The 24,757-nt window shown below is 45.1% G+C and overlaps 1 protein-coding gene and 1 long non-coding RNA gene across 2 annotated transcripts in view; one reads left to right on the top strand and one right to left on the bottom strand.

The window, feature by feature from the left end:
- Positions 1–18,125, top strand: part of geminin (geminin DNA replication inhibitor) — a 37,746-nt gene extending 19,621 nt beyond the window's left edge. The window contains exon 6 of the mRNA XM_065425272.2: positions 17,379–18,125. Within this exon, the coding sequence (XP_065281344.1) occupies positions 17,379–17,429 (51 nt within the window). The 3' untranslated portion in view covers positions 17,430–18,125. The remainder of the gene's footprint in view (positions 1–17,378) is intronic.
- Positions 18,126–18,526: 401 nt separating this feature from the next.
- On the bottom strand, positions 18,527–23,948 carry LOC139056428 (uncharacterized). The gene is made up of 2 exons (XR_011512363.1): positions 23,237–23,948; positions 18,527–19,849 (listed from the first exon to the last, which is right to left on the bottom strand). It is a non-coding gene; the product is annotated as an uncharacterized lncRNA (long non-coding RNA).
- Positions 23,949–24,757: the final 809 nt, after the last annotated feature.

The raw sequence follows: 24,757 nt of genomic DNA, 5'->3' as shown, positions 1-24,757 counted from the left end.
AAAAAAAATGTATGCGAGCTTTTTCAGCCACCTGTAGATTCAGTAAGTGGTTCACCACTAAATACAATGCGTACAATTGTGTTTAACATCGACTCAGCCATGTCGCGAGAAGTAAAACGATGCATGATGTCCGTCGAATGAGATGATGGGAGGTGCATACACAGAGTAATATGACATATACATATGCAAATATGTTTAGACATTCCATGCCTCTTGTGTCAGACACATCCCCATTTTGTAGGAATGGGCAAGGATAGGCCCACAGCCAGTGGCACATATGGGCCAAGAATCGGTTATACAAATAAAATAGGGTTAAGAAAGTCGAATAAGCCATCACAGTTATTAAAAGATCAATGTGCTTCAGAGATACCGTAGAGCTGTCACTGTAGGTACAAGCTTTGACATAGTTTATTTTTCTTTATTACATACAGCAGAGGCGTGCTTATTGGCACTACTCTATCCAACAAAAAAAAAAATTATTTTTATCCAGAGCATCTGGTGTCAAATACGCGGCTGCCCAGGAAAGGCATAGGCGAAATTTTAAAAAAAATAATTAAAGAATGTCGTTTGATATCATGCCTTCTTCTGCTAAAGATACGTGCTATGGTAGCATAGTGGCTTTCTCGTTGCGCTGCTAAGCCTGATGGCTCGAGATCAAATTCCAGCGATGGCGACCACATTTCAATGGGGGTGAAATGCAAAATGGCTTGTCTACTGTGCATTGTGTGCACATCAAAGAACTGTAGGTACTCAAAATTAATCTGGAGTCTAGCACTCTGGCGTGCCTCATAATCACATTGTGGTTTTGGTATGTGAAATCCCAGAATTTAAGCTGATTTCACTTAGAGATCTCTGTGCTTTAGAGATTCATAAAAGTCAACATTGTATCTATACAAGATTTTTGTCGTGATTTCATGTTTCATTAACCCTCTATTGCATGGCGTCCCATATTTGGCGCATACCGGTTACCTTTTTTTTTTTCGTGTGTGTGAGATGCCCAGTTGAATATGTGATACCGTAAGAGTAATTCTCATAGTTATGCGCACTTATTATGGGCAAGTGCTGCCATCTCTTGAACGATAGACAAAACAGAGGTGAAGTAGATTTTGGGAAGTGACGTGAAACTCGGAGGGGGCAAACATGAGCAATCAGTATTTTTTTCCTCTGAAAATTTCCACCGCAGAAACATGGAAAAATTATTTTGGCATATTTTATGGTCTCACCAATTCAAGCCAGTTATTCGTTTTCTCAATTTTGTCTGCAACTACAGCAAAGAACCCGAAATCGGTGTGTGCCATATTTGTCACAATATGAACTTGAAAGACAAAATATGGTAACATGCTGCCATCTGTTCAATAGCCCGAAGCTGCAGGTCACTCTATCACATGATGGAATTTTGTCAATCGGTATGGTGAGGGCGAATCATCTACCAAACTGTAGCCTGAAAAGCGAAAAGTAACTGAAATGTAAAGGACGTGGTGCTTCAGAGGAACTCACAAGCGCGATAGATGACGTGGAGTTATCGTGTGTGCGGTGGTACTATAACCGCGCCGTGACATTTCTGTCGAGCTTTGTTGGGAGAGATCCAGTCCAAAAGACTAAGCACTGGCTTAGCTCCGCCAAGGAGTTTCGCGTAATTGATTGCACCAGCGTAGTAAAGGTCCACAACAGGCACATAGGTGGGGTCGACCTGCTGGACTCACTGCTTGGACTTTACCGCATACATATCAGGTCGAAGAAATGGCACTTTAGAATTTTTGCGCATATGCTAGACTTATCAGTAGTAGCAGCATGGCTATTGTACAGGAGGGTGCAGAAGCAGCTTAGGAAGGAACAAGTACTACCGCTGGCTCAATTCAAAGCTGAAATTGCAGAATGCCTTACCTCACATAAAAAGTGCCTACTGTTGTGACGCGAAGCGCCAACTGGTAAGACAAGACTATGCATTGACGGGGAACCACGGAACTCCTTTATTCTGATGGCAATCGCTTATATACACTTGATATAATTGACAGCGCCCCCTATAGACAACACATTCCCCCTCACTAAAAAAAAGGAAATAAAATCAATCCACTTTCGCGCACTCACTTCACATCACATGACACGAACGACGTTCTTACTGTCAAGAAAGGTCGTAGTCTTGATATCGCGCTGGCACTCTTCTTGTTCATTCCGGCCTCGTGCAAGATGGTGCTGTGGTTGTGGCCAATTGCGATCGAGAACTGTCCTGCTGATCGGGAATCTCTAGAATAGACTCCGTTACTGTGGGCTGTCCACCGTCAGAATGGTTGGCGCTTCTCTGGATGGCTTCTGATGGCACCATTTCAGATTGATTCTCGACGGTAGTCGGGGTATTTTGCTCCGCCATCTTCCCTATGTGAAGATTCAGGTCGCAGGAAAACCCCGAGGCCGCACTGCGTTGCGCTGTAACCGCGTCAGCTAGTGCTTCTGCCTGTCCTGTCCCAACTTTACCAATTACTGTTAATTTTGATGTGTTCCATTTCATACCGTTTGCCAGCAAAAACGAATTCGTGCCCACTCGTCTCTTCACCTGCAGCGACAAAGAAAACTTGTGTTTCATCTTTGGTCCGCCTTGTTCCATTTTTATGAAATTTCCTGGCTCAATGGTAGACGCTCTGGCACCTCGTTTTTCATTGGTGTACTTTTTTGTTCGTTGTTGCTGCTCCTTAACGCGCTGTTTCAACTTTTCCACGGCGGCACGCGGCTCCTCGAAAAATTCCCTTTCTGGGAGGCCAACAACATCCAATCTTGTTCTGGGTCTTCTTCCATGCAGTAGGTAAGCCGGTGACCCTCCTGTAATTGCATGTGGGGTGGCCCTGTAAACACCCAGGTAGTCCCAGATTGCCTCCTTCAGTGGTCTTCGTTCCAATGCCGCAACCTGAATATATTCCTTGAGAACGCGGTTGAACCTCTCAATCTGACCATTGCATTGCGGGTAATACAATGTTGTAACGCAATGCTGGATTCCCCGATCTCGTAAAAACTGCTCAAAACATGTCGACATAAACTGACGCCCATTGTCAGTCACAATGCTTTTCGGGTACCCTTATCTCGCAAAAAGTTCCAAAAGCACTTTCACTACTGCCTGTGCAGTGATTGTGGACACAAATGCCACCTCAGGTCACTTGCTGTAGTAATCAATAATAGTGATTGCAAACCTGCACTCCGGAGGGGCTCGCTCCATCGGCCCAACAATGTTGATTCCCAGCTTTTCCCACGGCTTCTCGGGCCACTTTACTGGCTCCAATGGGACCATTATGGTTTTTGCAGATTTATTTGATGCTTTGCAGATAGCACAATTCCTAACCAGCGATTCAACATCCCTGTCCATTCCGGGCCACCAGTACTGTTCCCTTAACCGTTGTTTGGTCCTTACAATGCCTGGATGCGATTCATGTGCCATCATGACCAGCCTGGAAGTGAGTGTCGATAAGGGAACAACCCGTTCCGCGCGAAACAGTAGCCCGTCTATCACCGACAGCTCTTCTTTTATACAAAAAAACAACCTTAGTTTTCCAGCTAAACAGCCCTTTTCCGGCCATCTGGACGTAACATGCTGCGCCACCTCATTTAGTAATGAATCCTCAGCTGTTTGTGCTTGCAACTGACTCTTAGTGATCATGCTGGAAAACACAGCAACTACTTCCTCCACCGGTTCGTCCTCTGCAGAGGTCAAAGGTAACCTAGAAAGTGCATCCGCAACGACATTGGTGTTCCCCTTTGTGTACTGCACAGTGAAGTTGTATCTCAAAAATCTAGCACACCAGCGTTCAATACGCAGTGGACGTCTTCCAACCCCATTTGTGGACAGCAGTGTCACCAAAGCCTGATGATCAGTTCCTAAAACAAACCTGCGGCCCCACAGATAAACGTGCCAATGTTCGCAAGCCCATTAACATGCCAGCGCCTCTCGTTCCCCAGTAGGGTACTTGCGTTCTGTAGGAGTTAGTGTCCTCGAAGCGAATGCCACTGTACGTACTTCTCCGTTGACTACCTGCTGTAGCACAGCTCCCAGTCCATATGCCGAGGCGTCAGTGGTCACTTGTACAGGCAAAGACTTGTTGAACATAGCCACCACCCTGCATGATGACAGCATCTCCTTGATCCTGCAAAAGCTCTTCTCGGTGCTCTGATCCCACACGAACTTCTGTCCTTTACAAAGAAGTCGTCGCAGCGGCTCCACCACCTCTGCATAATTGGGAAGAAAATGTGAGTAATAGCCTACGAGCCCAAGGAAAGACCGCAGTGAGACTACATCGGCAGGCGTTTGTGCTTTAATCACAGCATCCACCTTTGACTTGAGTGGGGCAAGACCACTTGCACTCACACGACGATGACCCAAAAAGGAGAGTTCCTTGACAGCGAACAAGCATTTCTCATTTAGCTGCAGCCCCGCCTCAGCGATCCGATGCAATACCTCGCGAAGGTTACGGTTGTGCTCGTTCTTAGTCTTTCCAAAGACTATGATGTCGTCGATATAGAACAACACGCCCTTGCAGCCTTTCAAGATTTCTTGCATAATTCGCTCAAACGCGGCTGGTGCCAACGCGAGGCCAAAACACACTCTGCGGAACCTAAATAAGCCTTTGGGCGTAATAAACGTCATTAATTCACGACTCTCTTCGGCTAATTCCACTTGATGGTAGGCTGCAGCAAGATCCAGTTTCGAGAACCATGCTGCTCTGCTCAGCGCATGCAACAGTTCCTCCGTGTGCGGCAAAGGGAATCCATCAGTGACTACTGCTTCGTTCGGCTCGCGCAAATCGACGCATAGACGAATAGTTCCATCCTTCTTCTGCACAACCACTATAGGAGACACCCATTCCGCAGCACTGACCTTTTCTATAATGCCTGCATCCAATAATCTTGCCAGTTCAGCCGCTATCTTCTCTCGCAGCGTCAGGGGCAAACGTTGAACCTTCGCTGCTACTGGTTTTACATCTGCACGCCGCTTCACAGCATGTACGAAGTTTTTCGCTAATCCCAACTTATCAGCGAAAAGAAAGGAAAACTCGCATAATTCAGGAGGAAGCGACTGGGGGCTGACCGTGATTTGCAAACACTCCAGTGCAGAACCGATGATGTGCAACTGTAGTTGGTGGACCCCATCCAGTCCTAGTAATGCCATGCCTTGGGAACAACGTAAAATCGAAGGCAAGCCAAGTTGTTCCCGCGTACAACTCTGGCTGTGAACAATCCCAAGACTGGAATTTTCTTCTGTGAAAAATCCCGCAGCGTCGCTGAAGCCGCAGTCAAAGGAAAGCTGTTGGCGAACTTGGCTCGATAAACGTGGTCTGGCAAAATAGACACCGACGACCCAGTATCTACCAGCAGCTGAAGTGGCTCGTTCTCAATAACGACGTCAACGACCAAAGTCCTTCGTTCTACTTGTCTGACCGCCAGCACAGTGAGCACGTCCTCTTCGCTAGTGCCGCTGTTTTGGACCGTCCGCACGTCCCGCTCCGCCAACCTGCCACAGACCGCTCGAAAATGTCCCATTCTGTGGCACTAGGAGCAACGTTTCCCCCATGCTTTGCATTCCTGTGAATTAGCTAGGTACCTTGTAGAGCCGCACCGGTAACACTTGCGCACCGGCGTCATTGCCGCGTCGCTGTCTGGGCTTCTGCCTTGAGATACATGCTGCGCTATGTCCGTTTGTGACGACCCTTGGTCATAGATCGCAGCCCCCTCCGCTGCCTGCTCGTACATCTGTAGCATTTCCACTGCCTCTGCGAGCGTAAGTTGTGACCCCTTCACGAGCAATTTCTGTCGCAACTCAGTGCTCCGTACTCCGTCAACAACCCTGTCTCGTAGAGCCGCTTCCGAGAATTGCCCGAAGTCGCACATCTTTGCTAACTGTCGAAGAGCACTGACGTACTCTCGTATCGGCTCGTTCGGCAGTTGCCGACGTAACGTGAATCGACGTCGTTCGACCAGTACGTTGACGGTGCTTGAGAACTGCCGCTCCAATAGGCCCAACGCCTCCGTGTAACTATCCCCTTCACTTGCCTCCGTCCTGTCTTTTCCTGCTGGTTTGCTTGTCTCCGGCCCAACTTTTGTCGTGCTTGACGTTCGTGCCGGCTCTGGGCCCAACGTGCGAAAAACACGCCGTCCCTCGACCCCAAGACATTGCAGCAGAATGGCCTTTTTCCGTAGTGGCGGTTGCGCGTCCATCCCCGTCGCTTCAAGAAAATTTGTGAAATCATCGCACCACTGCTCCCATGGAATTGTCGCATCTCCAGGAGTCTTCGGGAAAGGCGGTATTGGCGGTAGTCCGTACGCTGCCATCTCTTAGGTGACGCCCCTTGGAACAGCATGGAGCCAGGTAAGGGAAAACAGTTCGTCGCTAGCTTCGCCGACTGTGCAAGATTGTTGCGACGCGAAGCGCCAGCTGATAAGACAAGACTATGCATTGACGGGGAACCACGGAACTCCTTTATTCTGATGGCAATCGCTTATATACACTTGATATAATTGACAGCGCCCCCTATGCACAACACCTACCCAACAAGCGACCAGGAAGGCCTTCTAGTCGAAACATCGAATTCCAGGTTCAAGTAAAAAAAGCACAGGGACCAGCGGCAGCAATGCCACCCAAAGACGCGCGATCTGACCAAGTCGGCCACTGGCCAGAATTTGATGAGAAGAAACAAAGATGTAAGTGGCCATCTTGCACAGACAAGTCGTCGGTAAGATAGAAGTGCAATATTCATCTGTGCCTGAACGTAGCAAACAACTGTTTCATTTCATTCCACACATCGCGCTAAAAAGACCATCATTCGTGAAGCTTTGTTTTCCGCCCATGGCAGCAAGACCGTTCAGCCATCTTCATGGTGTGCCATATTTGGCACAAAGCTGTATCTTTATTAATACAGTCGTTATAACTCTGAAACTTTTGGTATATGTGTTCATTCAATCAATAATAAAAACTGAAAAAATAATTTTTAAAATGACTTTTTCATAATTCATGCAATAGAGGGTGCAAAACACAGGTGTTCCCACTAGCAGGAATTTTTTTCTTTATTTGGTTCACATTCAGTTTCAGTCATCTTCAGCACTGAAGCTTGCAAAAAGAACCACACCCCCGCACAAAGCCCTGATAACTGTTCAGATTTATGATACTCACATAGTCAGCACCAGCGGTCATATCAGATGAAAAGGACCAATAACATCACGAATAACTTTGTGATAAGTAAACCACAAGAAACGGTGTTAACTGAGGGGCCAAATTTTTATTAATCATATCATAGAAAGCCAACAAACAAAGACAAGGATAACACAGGGGAAGTTACTTGTACTGACTAATTGAAACAAAGAAATTATAAATTAAAGAAATTGAAAGTGGATGAAAAAACAACTTGCCGCAGGTGGGGAACGATCCCATGTCTTCACATTATGCGTGCAACGCTCTACCAGTTGAGCTACTAAAGTCTAGAACAGCAACAACGACTATAGAAAAGCAAAAGCAAAACTTACCTGCCAAAAGAACTGGGATCATGTTCCGCAGCAATACAGACATGCAGCCAAAATGTGCTTAAGCAGAGTTGGAATGGGCACAGTGGTGACATCTGCAAGGCTGGCACTCATTTCCAAAAAGAGGAATTTCGGTACTGTAGAATCGGATACAACTAGAAATCGCTTTCGAGGCACAGCACCGGAAAGCAAGCCGACGTCTGCTGTCTTGCGTGGGCACACACAGCCTTTATTTGGCCCCGACTCAATTATAATCAGACTATACAGTCGAACCTCGAAATAACAAATCTCAGTTTATCGAAATTCTCGAAGTAACAATTTTTGTCTTTTTTTTTTTCATTTCCCAAGCTCTGCCCCATTGAAGACCACATATTTTCTTTTGTGATTTAACGAGGTCGTTTTATACAGCAACCCCCTTCTAGCAAAGTCCTCGCGCATCGCACGCATGTACCAGGAGCCTCCGTGACAGGCAGATAAAAATGGAAACATTAGGCACGGCGAACAGCACTTTACGTGTGCCCTTAAATGCGCAAATTTTGCCGGCAGCCTTCAATCCATAGAGCAGAACGTACCACTGTACCATCTGTCGCATACGTATGAAACACAGTTGGTGGTTTCATCTCGTTATGTGTAGTCTGGTTCACTGAGCATGTTTTCTTCAACCAGTTGGTGGTTTGATTTCATACGTTTGATCTCTCTGTTCACTGAGCGGTGCACCTTGCAAGAGAAAAGTTTTGTGCCTTGATCTAAAGGCCAAAATTATCACCAAAGTTCTGAGCGGCGAAAACAATGCAACTCTTGCTGAAAGGTTTAGGATTTCATCGAGCTCACTTTCACCATTTTTAAATTGAAGAACAGCATGATGAGTGCCATCAATGCTGGTAGTGCAGGCCAACAAAGAAGAAAGCTAAAGGAAGCGGCTTGCGTCGATGTAGAAAAAGCCCTGTACTCGTGGCTTCTTGACATGTGTGCAGAAAACATGCCGTTGAGTGTGGCCATTCTCCAGCAAAAGGCCATTAACTTCGCAAGCATCCTTGGGTGCAACTATTTAAGGAATGGCATGGTATGGCAGGATGATCAGTGGTGAGTCGGCAGAGGCGAATGCAATTGGATCAGAGGACTGGCTGCGTGATCCTGTCCCCAACATTTCGGCACGTTACAATGCCTCCAACATATACATTTCTGACGGGACAGCATTTTTCTACTGGCTGTTGCCAAGGAAGATGTTGCTTTGAAAAAATAAGTGCTACGGTGGCGAACATAGTAAGCAGCGTCTCACTGTTTTGTTGTGCGCGAACATGGATGGCAGTGAAAAACATGTGCCATTCGTGATTGGAACAAGTGAGAAGCTGTATTGTTTCAGCAGGAAGAAGAGCACGCCAGTGAAATAGGCGTCAAAGAGGCATGGATGACACGGAAATTGTTCAACAACTTGTTGAAGAACTTGGATGCAGATGTTCGCTAGGCAAAACGAAATATCTGCCTCCTTTTAGACAAATGCTCAGCTCACCATGTTCAGTATTGTGTGCTCTCCAACGTTGAGCTGGAATATTTCCCAGCAAACTGCACCTCCCTGATACAACTCGACCAGGGTATAATAAACAGCATCGAATGTGCGTACCACAAACGGGTCATCGAAAGGCTTCTGCTGAACATGGAGCTCCAGAGAGAAGCAAAAATCGGAGGGTTCATGGCCTTGGAGATGCTTTCATGGTCATGTCAGTGGACAAACAGGGGGATCATGGCAACTGCTTCAAGAAGACAGGATTCAAGTAGAATATTTATTTGAATGAAGTGGAGCATAAAGCAAATGATGGCGATACTGATATTGTTGACTCGTGGCAGCTGCTGTGCGATCAGGGTGGTGCTCCCAGCGATGCGATGCTCGAGGACTTTGGCTTCCGCGATGCTTGCTCTGTGACAATTGAACAGCTGAACAATGACGCCTTAAGCCAGAGCATCAGGCGAGGACGACGACTCAGATGAAGAACTCCAGGTGGCAAGCAGCACAGCTACACCAATCTTGGATGCGCTGGATGTCTTCCCCACGCACATGGGTGCGCACACACATGAGGCGGCCTTGGTAACTCTGTCAACTTACAAGCACCTCACAACCCCGACGCTTGTGAAAAGCAAGTGGCAGGTTAAGCTTACAGAGTGCTTCGCTTCCTGAATTGGTTGGAATTGCTCTTTAAAGTCAGATAAATATTCCAGCATTCATGAATTCGTTATTTTCCTGATTTGTATGTTGCCCACAAAGTGCCATTTGCCAGGAGTGTTCTCATTTTTATTTGGACTGCTGAAATTGACGAATTTCGATTTAATGAAACTCACGATTTAACCAATTTAACCAGTCGCTGCAAGTAGAACTTTGTTATATCGAGGTTCGACTGTGCTTGCAACCATCCATCCCCCAACGTTTCCAGGCAAGGCCACATAGGCAGTCACAGCACAGAAAGAAGTCTCTCCTGTAGTACCCCACAGGGACATCTTTGTCTGCGCAATTTTAACACGCCATTCCTAGTTCCCCTTCCCAAAGATGCCTATGTAGTAACAAGCAGGGAGGTCATACCAGTTGTTACAAGTAAACGTATGAAACACGAATTTCAGATGGTAGGCAGGGAAATTCACATTTTAAAGATCATGTTGTTCAAGTACAACTCAAAAGCAATAAATTGCTTTTATTGCACCTACTTCACTTTAAAGGGCCCCTCACCAAGCCCTATAGCAAATTTCGGTTATACGCTGGAAGTTGTTACGTGTCCTCTATGTAGCGTTCTGCCACTAAGTTTTCAAATCGGCTCATTAATAGGCAAGATAGAAATATTTCAGTGCCGTGAACCCATGATATCAGCTGGCGGGCTCCACTGCCAAGCAAGATGCTCTCTCCACTCGCCCCGTCTAGCCTTCGCAAGCGAAATTCCTTCCCTGTGTTCTCCCATACCAGACTTCGAGGCTCGCGTGACGCATACGTATGAGCGGTGCGCCTTCATTTTTTTTCTCCTCGCTTTTTTTTTTCCTGCGCTATGCATTTTCACTGAACATGCCGCGCACAAGCTGTTGTCTCGTTTGCGCAGTGCACGATTTTGCACGCTGTGCGTAAGGAAACATGACTAGTGGTATAATTCAGTGCTACACGAATACTGAGGCAGAACAAGCGGATCACGGAGCGTGATCACACGGTGGAACTTGGTATAAAATGACATAGTTTCCGTACTTGCGTACGTGATCTCGCGACCGTGGGAACAAGCAGACGAAGCGGAAGTTCATCTCTCTTGCTTTGATGTAAAAGTAAAACAAAAGATATGCAGACGTTCCGTTTGTGTGTTTTCTTATTTCTCTAAACTTCAATTCGTCAATTCAAGCAACAGATCACACAGATAACAGATGTTGTCTTGAATAATTCTCGAAGTCACATGTCACCACGAGCGACATCACACTGTGGACACGATTATGTAGGCGCAGGGGCACAATTACGTCACCGTCTGGCTTGGAGCGCGGCGGCCACGAGTGAAGAGCGAAATGGCGTTCGGAGTGAAATTTCAGATCTTTCCACGGCGCGTAGCGATGTAATATTTTGCAGACACAATTGTTATCACGCTATGTATGCTCTGCACTTGACAGCTCGAAACGGCCAGACCTGGTGAGGGGTCCTTTAAGTACCAGTGGAACCAAAAGCAAACACCTAGCTGGAAAACGCTTCTTCATGGGAAGCTAGCTGAAGGTAATCAATTACAAGCGTTTACAAGTTTATTATTAATGCATCTGCCTCACAGTGCAACACATCGAAAATCGCACTGTAGTGTTACTGTCACTTTTAAAATCACAGGAATCTCGTATGTCTTTACAAATGAGGCAGCGTAGTTGAGCCCACAGTTGAGCCTGAACTGCAGTCAGCTGCAGCCCCAGAAGCTTTACTGAAACTTTCTGTGGAACTCAAGCCTTTCTACACAAGTTTTTGCCGACCACTAACCTGGTCAGTGAAACCATAAAATCATAATCATAATAACCATAATAATCACTGCCGAAATCATAAGAGAGACCTGGAAAGTTTTGTAACCACCGAGTGAGCGTATGCAGCCTTAGCCCCCCACCCTATTTGCTGCGAAATGGCATTTTAGTGGGAAACTGTGCCATCCCTGCACCAGTTAAGCGTAAGAACGAAAGCGTCCTTTTGTTGATGCTGCCTTCATAGCAACCTGAGACCAAAGCCTAAATCATCTTGTTGTCCTCCTCATCATCATCTTGGAAGTCAGTGGCACGGCCATAATCCTAGATATAGCTGATGCCATCGGTTCTCTGTTCACTGTTCTCACGCTTTTGTTAAATTTCTATCTTTCTAATGGGTTGCCGCTTTTGGGTGGTTGGCGTTGGGCCGTTTTTGCTGCAGTTTGGTGTTCCTTGTACCAACGTGGCACGGAGTTAGCTCAAGGAGGATGTTCCATGAAAAACAAGTCTTGTGTAATGTCTGGTTGCACATTGTTTTGCATAGTTCGTAGTGCCATTTTAAAAGCATCCTTTAATATGTGTCATCATCATCATCATCAGCCTGGGTGTTGGGCTGCTGAGCACGAGGTCGCGGGATCGAATCTCGGCCACGGCGGCTGCATTTCGATGGGGGCGAAATGCGAAAACACCCGTGTACTTAGATTTAGGTGCACGTTAAAGAACCCCAGGTGGTCAAAATTTCCGGAGTTCTCCACTACGGCGTTCCTCATAATCAGAAAGTGGTTTTGGCACGTAAAACCCCAAATATTATTATTATCATCAGCCTGGTTACGCCCACTGCAGGGCAAAGGCCTCTCCCATACTTCTCCAACAACCCCGGTCATGTACTAATTGTGGCCATGTCATCCCAGCAAACTTCTTAATTTCATCCGCCCACCTAACTTTCTGCCGCCCCCTGCTACGCTTCCCTACCCTTGGAATCCAGTCCGTAACCCTTAATGACCATCGGTTATCTTCCCTCCTCATTACGTGTCCTGCCCATGCCCATTTCTTTTTCTTGATTTCGACTAAGATGTCATTAACTCGTGTTTGTTCCCTCACCCATCTGCTCTTTTCTTATCCCTTAACATTACACCCGTCATTCTTCTTTCCATAGCTTGTTGCGTTGTCCTCAGTTTAAGTAGAACCCTTTTCGTAAGCCTCCAGGTTTCTGCCCCCGTAGGTGAGTACTGGTAAGACACAGCTATTATACAATTATCTCTTGAGAGATAATGGCAACCTGCTGTTCATGATCTGAGAATGCCTGCCAAACGCACCCCAGTCCATTCTTATTCTTCTGATTATTTCAGTCTTATGATCCGGATCCGCCGTCACTACCTGCCCTAAGTAGATGTATTCCCTTACACTTCCAGTGCCTCGCTACCTATTGTAAATTGCTCTTCTCTTCCGAGACTGTTAAACATTACTTTAGTTTTCTGCAGATTAATTTTTACACCCACTCTTCTGCTTTGTCTCTCCAGGTCATTGAGGATGCATTGCAATTGGTCCCCTGAGTTACTAATACTACTAAGCAAGGCAATATCATCGGCGAATCGCAAGTTACTAAGGTAGTCTCCATTAACTTTTATCCCCAATTCTTCCCAATCCAGGTTTCTGAATACCTCCAGTAAACACGTTGTGAATAGCATTGGAGAGATCGTATCTCCCTGCCTGACGCCTTTCTCTATTGGGATTTTGTTGCTTTCTTTATGGAGGACTGCGGTGGCTGTTGAGCCGCTATAGATATCTTTCAGTATTATTACATACGGCTCGTCTGCACCGATTCCGTAATGTCTCCATGACTGCTGAGGTTTCGACAGAATCAAACGCTTTGTCGTAATCAATGAAAGCTATATATAAGGGTTGGTTATTTTCTACACATTTCTCTATCACCTGATTGATAGTGTGAATATGGTCTATTGTTGAGTAGCCTTTACGGAATCCTGCCTGGTCCTTTGGTTGACAGAAGTCTAAGGTGTTTCTGATTCTATTTGCGATTACCTTAGTAAATAGTTTGTAGGCAACTGACAGTAAGCTGATTGGTCTATAACTTTTCAAGTCTTTGGCGTCCCCTTTCTTATGGATTAGGATTATGTTAGCGTTCTTCCAAGATTCTGGTACGCTCGAGGTCATGAGGCATTACGTATACAGGGTGGCCGGTTTCTCTAGAACAATCTGCCCACCATCCTTCAACAAATCTGCTGTTACCTGATCCTCCCCAGCTGCCTTCCCCTTTGCATAGCTCCCAAGGCTTTCTTTACTTCTTCCAGCGTTACCTGTGGGATTTCGAATTCCTCTAGACTATTCTATCTTCCATTATCGTCGTGGGTGCCACTGGTAATGTATAAATCTCTATAGAACTCCTCAGCCACTTGAACTATCTCATCCATATTAGTAATGATACTGCCGGCTTTGTCTCGTAATGCATACATCTGATTCTTGCCAATTCCAAGTTTCTTCTTCACTGGTTTTAGGCTTCTTCCATTCCTGAGAGCATGTTCAATTCTATCCATATTATACTTCTTTATGTCAGCTGTCTTACGCTTCTTGATTAGGAAAGTTCTGCCAGTTCTATTCTAGCTGTAGGATTAGAGGCTTTCATACATTGGCGTTTCTTGATCAGATCTTTCGTCTCCTGCAATAGCTTACTGGAATCCTGTCTGACGGAGTTACCACCGACTTCTATTGCACACTCCTTAATGATGCCCACAAGATTGTCATTCATTGCTTCTACACTAAGGTCCTCTTCCTGAGTGAAAGCCAAATACCTGTTCTGTAACTTGATCTGGAATTCCTCTATTTTGCCTCTTACCGCTAACTCATTGATCGGCTTCTTATGTACCAGTTTCTTCCGTTCCCTCCTCTGGTCTAGGCTAATTCGAGTTCTTACCATCCTATGGTCACTGCAGCGCACCTTGACAAGCACGTCCACATCTTGTATGATGCCAGGGTTAGCGCAGAGTATAAAGTCTATTTCATTTCTAGTCTCACTGTTCGGGCTCCTCCACGTCCACTTTCGGTTATCCCGCTTGCGGAAGGTATTCATTATCCGCATATTATTCTGTTCCGCAAACTCTACTAATAACTCTCCCCTGCTATTCCTAGTGCCTGTGCCATATTCCCCCACTGCCTTGTCTCCAGCCTGCTTCTTGCCTACCTTGGCATTAAAGTCGCCCATCAGTATATAGTATATTTTGTTTTCACTCTACCCATCGCCAATTCCACGTCTTCATAGAAGCTTTTGACTTCCTGGTCATTATGACTGGATGTAGGGGCGTAGACCTGTACAACCTTCATTTTGTACCTCTTATTAAGTTTCACAACAAGACCTGCCACCCTCTCGGTAATGCTATAGCATTCCTGTATGTTACCAGCTATATTCTTATTAATCAGGAATCCGACTCCTAGTTCTCGTCTCTCTGCTAAGCCCCGGCAGCACAGGACGTGCCTGCTTTTTAGCACTGTATCTGCTCCTTTTGGCCTCCTAACTTCACTGAGCCCTATTATATCCCATTTACTGCCCTCTAATTCCTCCAATAGCACTGCTAAACTCGCCTCACTTGATAACATTCTAGCGTTAAACGTTGCCAGGTTCATATTCCAATGGAGGCCTGTCCGGAGCCAGGGATTCTTTGCACCCTCTGCTGCGTCACAGGTCTGACTGCCGCCGTGGTCAGTTGCTTCGCAGCTGCTGGGGACTGAGGGCCAGGGTTTGATTGTTGTGTTCATATAGGAGGTTGTGGCCAAGTACTGCACCAGGGTGGTCAATCCTGCTCTGGTGAGGGAGTGCGTTACTGGTTCTGGTCACCGGGATCAGGCCACACTCCAGGCCTGTTTATGCAATTTTATCAACACGCAGATTTTTTTTTAAAAATCTGGTGGAAAATTGCGTGGCATCGGGATTCGAACCACGGACTTCTTGCGCGCGAGGTGGGTGTTCTACCTCTACGCCACCGCTGCACCTGCATATGTGCACTCAACTACTGATGTGGAATTTGCTTATTATTACGGACCTTCATTGCAATGCTGTATGATTGGAAAAGCAGATTCTGTAGTTGTAATTTAATGAGCTTTCACATGTTCCATGGCACAGTTATACTGGGTAGATTGTGCACATTAGAAGAAACCTCTGCACGTCTTCATAGTCGCTTCAGTTTAGTTGCACATGTCCTAGGGCAAGGTCTTGTTGACATGCCCTAGTTCAGCAAACTTTCTTTTATTCTTGCTTGCTTGATGTATGCCAAATGCACATCTTTTGCAAGTCTAAATGGTAGAAGCAAATTTATTAATAGGCTGAAGTCATATTATTAAAAGTAATGAAACTAGTTCGTAACTGGTATTTCATGAATCTGTTTGTGCTCCATGGCTGGTCCACTTTTCTACAGCCAGTGCTTGAATAGATTTTTTCCTATACTCTACGTGCCTCATAAAGCATAACTCCATATTGAGGTTGTTTGGCCCACGAAAATCAGGCATGCATATTTCTGTGGAAGGCAGGAATAGTGATTCAGGAAAAAAATTGTATTTCATATGGGCACATTGAAATATATGGTCACAAGTTTGGATCTTCGTTTAAGGTCAGGTTAACTGAAAAATTGAATTAAGTTAAGTGCAATTAAAGGGAGGCCTTGTGCAGCTATCAAAAAGCTCATGCTGCCTGGATCGAGCCCTCTTCAATCGAGCTCTGCTCAGTGGCAACTGCTTCTGATTTCGTGGCTAGCATCCATTGATCTCACCACCTAGTAGCCACAATAATCTCGCATAAGAAACAGCGATGAACAGCACCAACCACAGCCAAACAATGTTTGGCAAAGCATGACTCTGCGTGATGTGAAAAGTGTGTTAAAAAATCCCATCTCCCAAAAAAGCATCAGTCAATGCTTTTTTTTTGTTTTCCAGCCAAACCAGACACACCATGGCTGAGGATATACCTTTCTTGCTTCCTTGCTTTTTCTTCTGTGCATTCTCTACGCCATTGGCTAGAAAAGTATGAAAAGCACATCTTTCAACGAAGGCATCCACTCTACCACTCTGTGGCCTTGTCTTGTCTTGAAAACGGTGTTCGTGTATGTTTTTTGACAGCAAATACATACCACACTCACATAAAAGAATTTGTTTTATTTTCTACAGTGCAGTAAGAACTGAATTTGCTGAGCAGCTTCTTTATTAGTTGAGGAATCTGGAATAAAAACTAGAAAGGAGTTGTGAACACGATGGCCCTCCATCTTTAACACAGGTTACATACAGAAGGATCCTGCAGTTGGCCCCTGATTAGTGATGGCTCCCCCATCTTTAATTTCTGGATTGAGTGATGAGATGCACATGGTTGTTTGGAAAACAAGGTGGACAGTACCCATTTACGACACTTGTCAGATAATCTTGAATCTTTCTTATGTCTCGGTAGAAAAAAGAATTCTTTTTTTTCATCAGTTTTTCTGGCTCTTTTTTATTTTCTTTAACTGTTGCAACTCATTGCCGGACAAGGGAAGCTGTGTGATGCATTCTGATTTGGGCAGATGAACGAGTGGCTTAGCTCTTGTTGAGCAAATGTGATAGCTCAGCATGCAAGGAAACTGAACTGCACCACCATCACCGATTCTAGAGAGGTGGGGCCATAAGGAATGTATTATTCCATGCCCAGAGGCAAATAATATGTGCGACACAAAACCTGTCTTATTAAGTGCCTGTGTTGTTGGTGTATGGTGCACATGTAGCAGATCTAATGCTCAATCCTGTCTGCTCAGTTTTCATTTCCTGCATGCCTTGCTCACTGCTACGTCCATTTCTGTAGCATTGCAGCTTTAAAAAGATACTTCCGTACTTCCCAGTCTTTACAGGGAAACACTTGACATTAATTGTGCATCTGATTGCAATGGCTTCCTTTTAATCTTTTCCAGGAGTTCGGAGCCCTCTCGTCAAAAGAACTGGAGCCCTCGCATCAGGAGTAGCTTGCTACTTGTGGACCTAACAGTTTTCAAGGTGTTGACCACACTTCTAATTTGTTAGTCCTTGAGAAATTTAAAACAGCAAATAGTATCTTACCTTGCAATGCATTTATTTCTGTTCTTGTTACAATGCTGTTCTTGTATTTGGTCTCAAGAATGAGCTTTAAATATGTAGGTTTGTGTATTTGCTACTGAAGCGTAAGAACCAGTATGTTTTCAAACAGCAAAATAAAGTGGGAAACAACATGGGTGCATTCTAGTGCATCCAGATGTTATGTTGGAATCAAATTGTGTTTGCAGAGAGAGCACAAAAAGTAAATGGAATGCACTGACATATTTTAACACATTTAGTGCTTGCTTGGGCCTGATTAAAAGCATCTTCTGTGATCTGATTTAGGTGTCAAACTTAAAAGAAATGTACATCTTTGTAGTACCTGTGTTCATTCAAGTTGCTCTCAATAAGTCTTTGGTTCATGCTTTTCCATTTCCATTTGACTGCACATTTCACTCCTTGCCATACTTCATAGACCACGTGAACCTTGACGTTCGTAACTACTGCGACATCTCATATGCAGGACTTGTGATCATCCTTTATATGTTACCCCACCCCTTATGTAATACCCCAAAAGAGGTCTTTAAGGAAATAAAATGAAACAAAACCAAAAAAAAGGGATCGTGCAGGTCTACCTGCTTGAAGCATTTGTTGTTGAATTTTTTTTATCACATGTGTTTAGTGCTTAGACACCTCCTGACAACGAAAACTTGAGTTGCCTCTGTGCAGTTAATTTTAGAGCTGTTGTGGTATTTGTAAGCAAAAATGAATTTGCTAACACGTTGGCATTTATTGGCACTGCTAGTCAGGCCTGTCCTTTGCAGGTAGGCTCTCTGCCAGTCTGCCATCTTGTGCATGCTTGCCATGAAGTCTGGTCAGAGCCTGTGTTGCACTCTCAGTTGAACACATCATACAAATGTCAACAAACAATTGCATGGACACATTAAAAGTCAGTAGAATAGGCTATCCATAAAAGTTGCACAAAGACTAGTTGTTCTAATGTTGTGGTTCTAACTGTTGTGGCCAAGTCATGAATAAAAGAAAATAATATGCATGGGGGCCATACAGGGTCCAATTCTGATGTGTAAACGCCAGTCTGAACGGTCTGCATAAAATATTTACCGGGTGACTCGATCTGGAACTGCCTCGGTGTGATGTGCAACCAATGCAATATTGGCTTCACTTAGCGTAAGCAAAGACCTCACTTGTTTGCTGGACCTGGGAAGCCTTTGACACCAATGTCAATTGCATGCTGTGGAAGTCATTGTAGTGCAGATAAGACAGATGCAAGGAACACAGCAGCATGTGCATCTTCTCTGCGCTTCTCCAAGTATTGGCTGACTTGCTCGAAAACAATTTTTCAATTCAGTGCTGCTTGCTTGCAATGTTATGTTTTCTTGCGACCACTGCAGTCTCCTGGTTTCTATTCCTGTGTGTAATAGCCTACAGCAAGCAATCACCATTTACAAACAAAATAGTGTGTATGGTAATAGGAGTCCTGAACGGAAGGCAAAAGTTGAACAAGGGAAGTGCCCAGACTATGTATAGACAAAGTTTGTGGTATTGCAATGCACACCGGCCACTTCATCGAGGCATGCAGCAACACTTCACATGTTTCTTCGTCCAGTGTTTTCCCGCTAATTTGTTATGATTCACTTTTCTGTTACTTTAATAGATAGGAGAGTGCACTTAAGCATTATTGTCCTGAGTCAGCTTGTGCTGCATCTTTCCTGTGTAATAATAAAACAATGTTCTTAAGGAGCAGACAATGGGTGTGCACCTTAATTACTGTGCATCATCTTCTAAAAGTGATTTGTTTACAAATAACACCATTCTGAATCTTCTCTCCAGGCATACTCCAAAATGTTTCTCTTCTCTCTCTCTATTTTTGTGTGTGTGTGTGTCGCAAAACAGACAATGCACAGGATTGTGCCTGTTCCGACACCACACTTGTTGTCGAGACAGCCCCATTCTGCTCTTTGGCACTTTTGTTGTGTAATGCAAACAAGTGCACTGCCACAGAAGTGACCAAAATGCATAGCTTTAACGCTCCTTTTGTTGACATTTGTATGTTGGAGCGTTCATAGAAATTATGCTTTAGAAAATTCATACATCAAGCATGAGCTCGGCTGTAAACTGTGTTGCCAGCAGCAAAGCGCATGGTGGAATTATTTGACACGCCAACTGCTGCCGCACTAACTGTTATGATGTGCGTAGTGTTGTCATTTCTTTCCATCAGGAGTTGTCCGACGATTGCTCCGAGCTGCTGGAGTGACTTGATGTGGTGCATGACGACGACCAGGATCCCAGGCTGCACGAGCTGGGGCTGGGAGGGGTCGGCCGCCGGTATGGTACGGGTCGCTTGCGCGCACTGCACACGGATAAGCATATGAAGCTGGTAGACAACCGCAATGCAGCTAGCCTGATGGTAAGACTGCAGCTGCTGCACAAGTTTTACTGCATCTGAAAGAACTTGGCTACTTCTGATGGCTGACGAAAGCGGAATTTCAACTTTGGGTAGAGATTTCAAAATTGGAGTAAATGCCAGTGCTTCAATGATATGTTGGAGCATGATGTTTCAGTGCAGTTAAACCACTGCTGTTTTGTGCAGAAGTAAACAGTACTGAAGTACCAATGGTCCTGGCTGTTGAGATGACACTTAATGCGAAAAATCAAGTTGAGTTGAACAGGTTCATAGGCAAAGTTGGCATTAGGAGTATAAACAATGGCAATGGTGAAGGTGTGTACTGTGCTGAAAGTGTGGCATGGAGGCAATCGTGATTCAACTAGCCACGCGATTTTCTCTCTGCATGCATACTCATGCTGCTTATTGTATTGAATACACATAGCACCATATCATACAGCTACGCCTATTTTTATTTATGCAGAACAGTAAGTAAAAACTTCCATTCATGTTGAAATGGCATAAATGTGTGAATATTTACGGTGTGCACAGTCGACGTTCTTAAAGCCTGATGTGTAATAAAGGCGTGCGCCATTTGGTGATGTGTCTGAGCCACATTTGGCGCCACAGCTTTAGCGCCGGTGATGCGTGATGCGTGAAGGTGGCGAGCAAACGGCAAATAGATGCCAAGCATGCGATGCGGCGCGGGTACACAATTATGACAGTGTTCACCCTTCCTACTGGCTATAGGGCGTCTGCAAGAAACCGCCGAGAAAGTATAGGGATGTAGCAACACCCCACTGTAGTATTCATGTAAATGCAGCTTGTGGTCGCAATGCCAAAACATTTCTTGCGTAAATCTACCGACCATGGAGCATGTATGGACAGGAAGGGAAGCAACTGCTGAGCAGACGCGGTGTGGATGAACACCTCTTGAGGGGCATTCGGCCTTCCTATTGGCTAAGGAGTTCTGCAGCTTCCACAGCGCTGCAAGGAACTGCTAAGATGGGCAAGTTTAGCATCATTCCTCATTTCCAGCTTGTTTGTACCTCATCCCAATCACCATAGTCTCTCCTACAATAATTACTAGCGGGAACTCTGGTGCTGCGGTCATTCAGCCACTATGGAAATGATGGTTAGTACATGGATTTGCCCGATCTTTGTGCTGGTGGATTCAGACGTTCATGTGGCTTCATTTATTACGCTTTTTCTCTCTTCATAGGCCTAAATTTCAAAGCAGTCTATACTTTTCTTTTAAATGCAGAATAAGACCCTGAAAACACGCATAATTGCTGCTAATTGCAGTGGTTCTGCTTGTTCATGCTGCAGTCGTTTCAATACTAGGCTTCTGTGCTAGAGGTCCTGAGTTCTATTCCTGCGGCCAGATAATTTTATTAATGTTTAAGTATTTACAATGCAGTACTTTTTTAAAAATGATCACATTGCAAAGTCACGAAGCAGTTTAAAGCCAGATGGACAAAGTTTGGGCAAATTTACATACTGCCCATCATTCCCATTATGGTTGTCACCGTAAGTCCCATGCTCGCTGGACCGTTCTGCTTTCAGCTTCTGTAGACACAAGCGCCACAGTTCCCTTCAGTAATTGTATGAAACTCAATGCCCATCACTGTACTAGTGCACCCCCTAGAAGCTCCAAAACTTGTCAGAGCTATTTAACTGCGCACATAGTGGAGGTTTTTTTTTGCACCACTATCCATGACGCCTCGCATGTGCCCAGTTCGATCCAAATTGACGCCTGTTGCTTGCTTTCTGCCGTGAAAGCAAGAAATAGATGCTTAAATCTGCTATCACTTAGTCTAATCTCATGCCGAGGACAAACCATTTGGTATGTTTAGTTATTATTGAGGTCAGCGTTTTGTTTTGAAAGCTGCTGGGCCTACGGAGATGGGTGTCAAACCTTAGTAGTGGTTTGATTTCGACTTAGCGGATGGCGCCACAGCACTAGCGCTGACAATGCGTTGGCAATGCGTAATGCTATAAAAGCGTTATTCCTCACTGCATCATGTGCTCGGCTTAATGGACAGCTACATACCCAGAAGGTGTGGCAAATATTGAAGACTATTCTAGGCCATGCAAACCCGAGACATAACAAAAATGCAAATCTTGGAACATAAGATGCAGAGGAGCTAGCTGCAGAACTTTTTCACATATATTTTTTTTCCTTAATCAAAAGCAACGATCATCTCTTACCAGATTACGGTGAGTACGGTTATGACAGCACCAAAGGCATCGACCCACCTTCTCCCCTTTGTGAATTACATGCTGCCATACAGAACTTAAAAAGAACACTGCCTCCATAGTAGATGGAATCACTTTGCAGATAATTTTCGAGAGGCTCTGCTGGATATACAAACATAGCATGGGAAAAAGTAATTCCAAAACAGTGGAAGGCAGCAGTAGTAATACCACTTCCCAAGTATAGAAAACCATTGGACAAATATCTCATTTCTGGCTCATATCATTAACTTCCTGTGTAGGAATATTAATGGGTAAGATGGTTTTAGAACTACTTCAGTGGCACTAGGAAGGCTTTCAGCTTTTACCTGACAATCATAGGCTTCAGAAAACGTCATTACTCGGGACGCTGCGCTGAGGATGAGAAATCAGGTATTCGATTTACCAAGTATAGATCGGCTAAGAACAATCATGGGGGTTGATATGCAACAAACTTTTGATAGTGTCACCTACCTCGCAATTCTAGAAAACCTCAATGCAACTAAACTGAGACCTAGAGTATACAGCTATGTTGGACTTCCCAAGTGAAAGGACTATTATAGTGAAACTTGAACCATGTCTCGCCTACCCATCCAATCACGCACGTAACATCTCACGGTTCTATTCTCTCACGGACTTTATTTAACATTGCGATCAGGAAGCTTACTTGAAAAAATACCAGACCTACAACTTAATCTGTACGTTGATGACAACTGTTTGGTGCAGTCGAGGATCACCAGGATGGCAAAAACATTACTCAAGGTGGACTAGATGCTGTATGCAGGATTGCACCGAAACAGTAGTGCTAGAATGTCCCCCTCAGAAATCGGAATGTATTGTCATTAGTGAAAACGTAAGCAAGCGAGCCTAAGCATGTAAGAAATTAATAAAACTCTGAGTGAAAGATGCACCTTTACCCTGTAAGAATACCATTAGAAGTTTCGGTTTCTTTCTGCAAGACAGTGGTAAAGCCTCCTGCAACCTCTCGATAATCGAGGCAGCTGCGCCAAGCTGCGTTTCGTTTGCGGCGGCTGGTGCGAAATGTTCCGCACGAGATCGATTGTCCGAGGCTCACGGATGGTTTATATTATGATATAATCCGTCTGCCTATATAAGTACCTTATATTCTCAGCTAGTTAGTTCCTTCCGAGTCATAGCGAGGCAAACGTTGGAAGTCCTTCGTCTGCCGCTGCTATCTGCCCGAGCAATGGCCCGAGCAATGGCCCGAGCAGAGGCCCAGCGTCGTCACCGCCAGAATACAGAGGTGCGCTACGCCGAACCAGGTATTGGTGCAGCAAGTCGAGCATATATCCATCTATTTCTCCGACCACAAAGCTACCTTCATGACAGTCAAAACCTGTCTAAAACTGGTACAGCGCAGCACACAAAGCAAGAAACAGGCCGAGTCGGCCAGATAATGGAAACAGTAGAATGTACAATTTTTAGAATGCAATACCAACTAGGCGCAATCCTCAACCCTAGTCAAGAGCTGGCAGTGGAGTGTTTCTTGAAGTGAAGAATAAAAAGTTGTAACTGTGCATACATGTCTCGCTCGAATTCTTTGCTGCAGTATTGGGAGCGAGGACTTACGGAGTCGCCATCTGTCGGAAGCGCCTCCCTAGCGTAGTAACGCGGCGCGCTCCTCGCAGGTTTCGTTTAGAGTTACTGTATATGCCACCACAGGTAGCGGTAGCATATGTTTACGGCGCTCAATAAGAACACCACGCGGCAGCCCTCCTGGAAATTTATGTAAGTACTCTCAAAACGGGGGAAGTTTTTACTGTCGAAATAATAATCTTGGGCAAATTGAAAGCACAGAATCGTTCACAGACGATATGTCTCTTTGCCGAATACGTACAGTGAACGCCACTGCGCGCGGTCGCCGCGATGGAGTCTCCCGAACCGGCTTCTTGCACAAAAGGTTGGCAAACGCTGAGAGCAAGCTATGTGAAATCTGTTCTTGTATTGGGCTGTCTGTATAACCAAATGGAGCATAACAGAATGCAGCGTCAGTGCAGCGATCGAACGGGTTCGCAGCTACCGAGTGCGCGCCTGCATGCATATCCGCGCACACTGTTTCACTTTCGCTGCGTGCGCGTTTTCGCACCGTGCGGTGAGCTTTAGGCCGCAGAATATGAGCAGTTAACAGTACACAAGCAACCATTGCGTGAACACTATCAGAACTGTTCAAAAATAATTTCGTTATAGAAACTTCGACGCCTACAGCGACTGTGATATGTGCCGTCGCGACGATTCAATCTTTTTTTTTTTTCCTTCTATATTCTTGGACGTTTCAATATTTCTCAAGCTGCGTCGCACTGTATGTTTATCGTTCTTCTCAGCGTGCGATTTCCCGCTACTTCTGTTTCGTAATCCAGTGCATTAATTCATAACAGAAACATATCATGACCATAGCCATGCCTTTTCTAAATGTGATTTTTACCATGTCCCTTTCGGTTCCAGTGAACTTGTCAATATCTAGCATCAACAAGTTCATAGACCAAACCGTATTAGCCAGGCAGCGGGCGCGGGCGAGCGTCTCATTGCGCGTTTTCCACTGCTCACCGACCATCGCAGTCCCGGTGCCGTAACAAATTTTCCTCGCCTCTGTGCTTGCTGCATACTCGAGTTGTAGCCGAT

This window comes from Dermacentor albipictus, chromosome 2 (assembly GCF_038994185.2).
Source record: "Dermacentor albipictus isolate Rhodes 1998 colony chromosome 2, USDA_Dalb.pri_finalv2, whole genome shotgun sequence".
NCBI classification, from domain to species: Eukaryota; Metazoa; Arthropoda; class Arachnida; order Ixodida; family Ixodidae; genus Dermacentor; species Dermacentor albipictus.
This window is presented reverse-complemented; position numbering and strand designations above follow the sequence as displayed.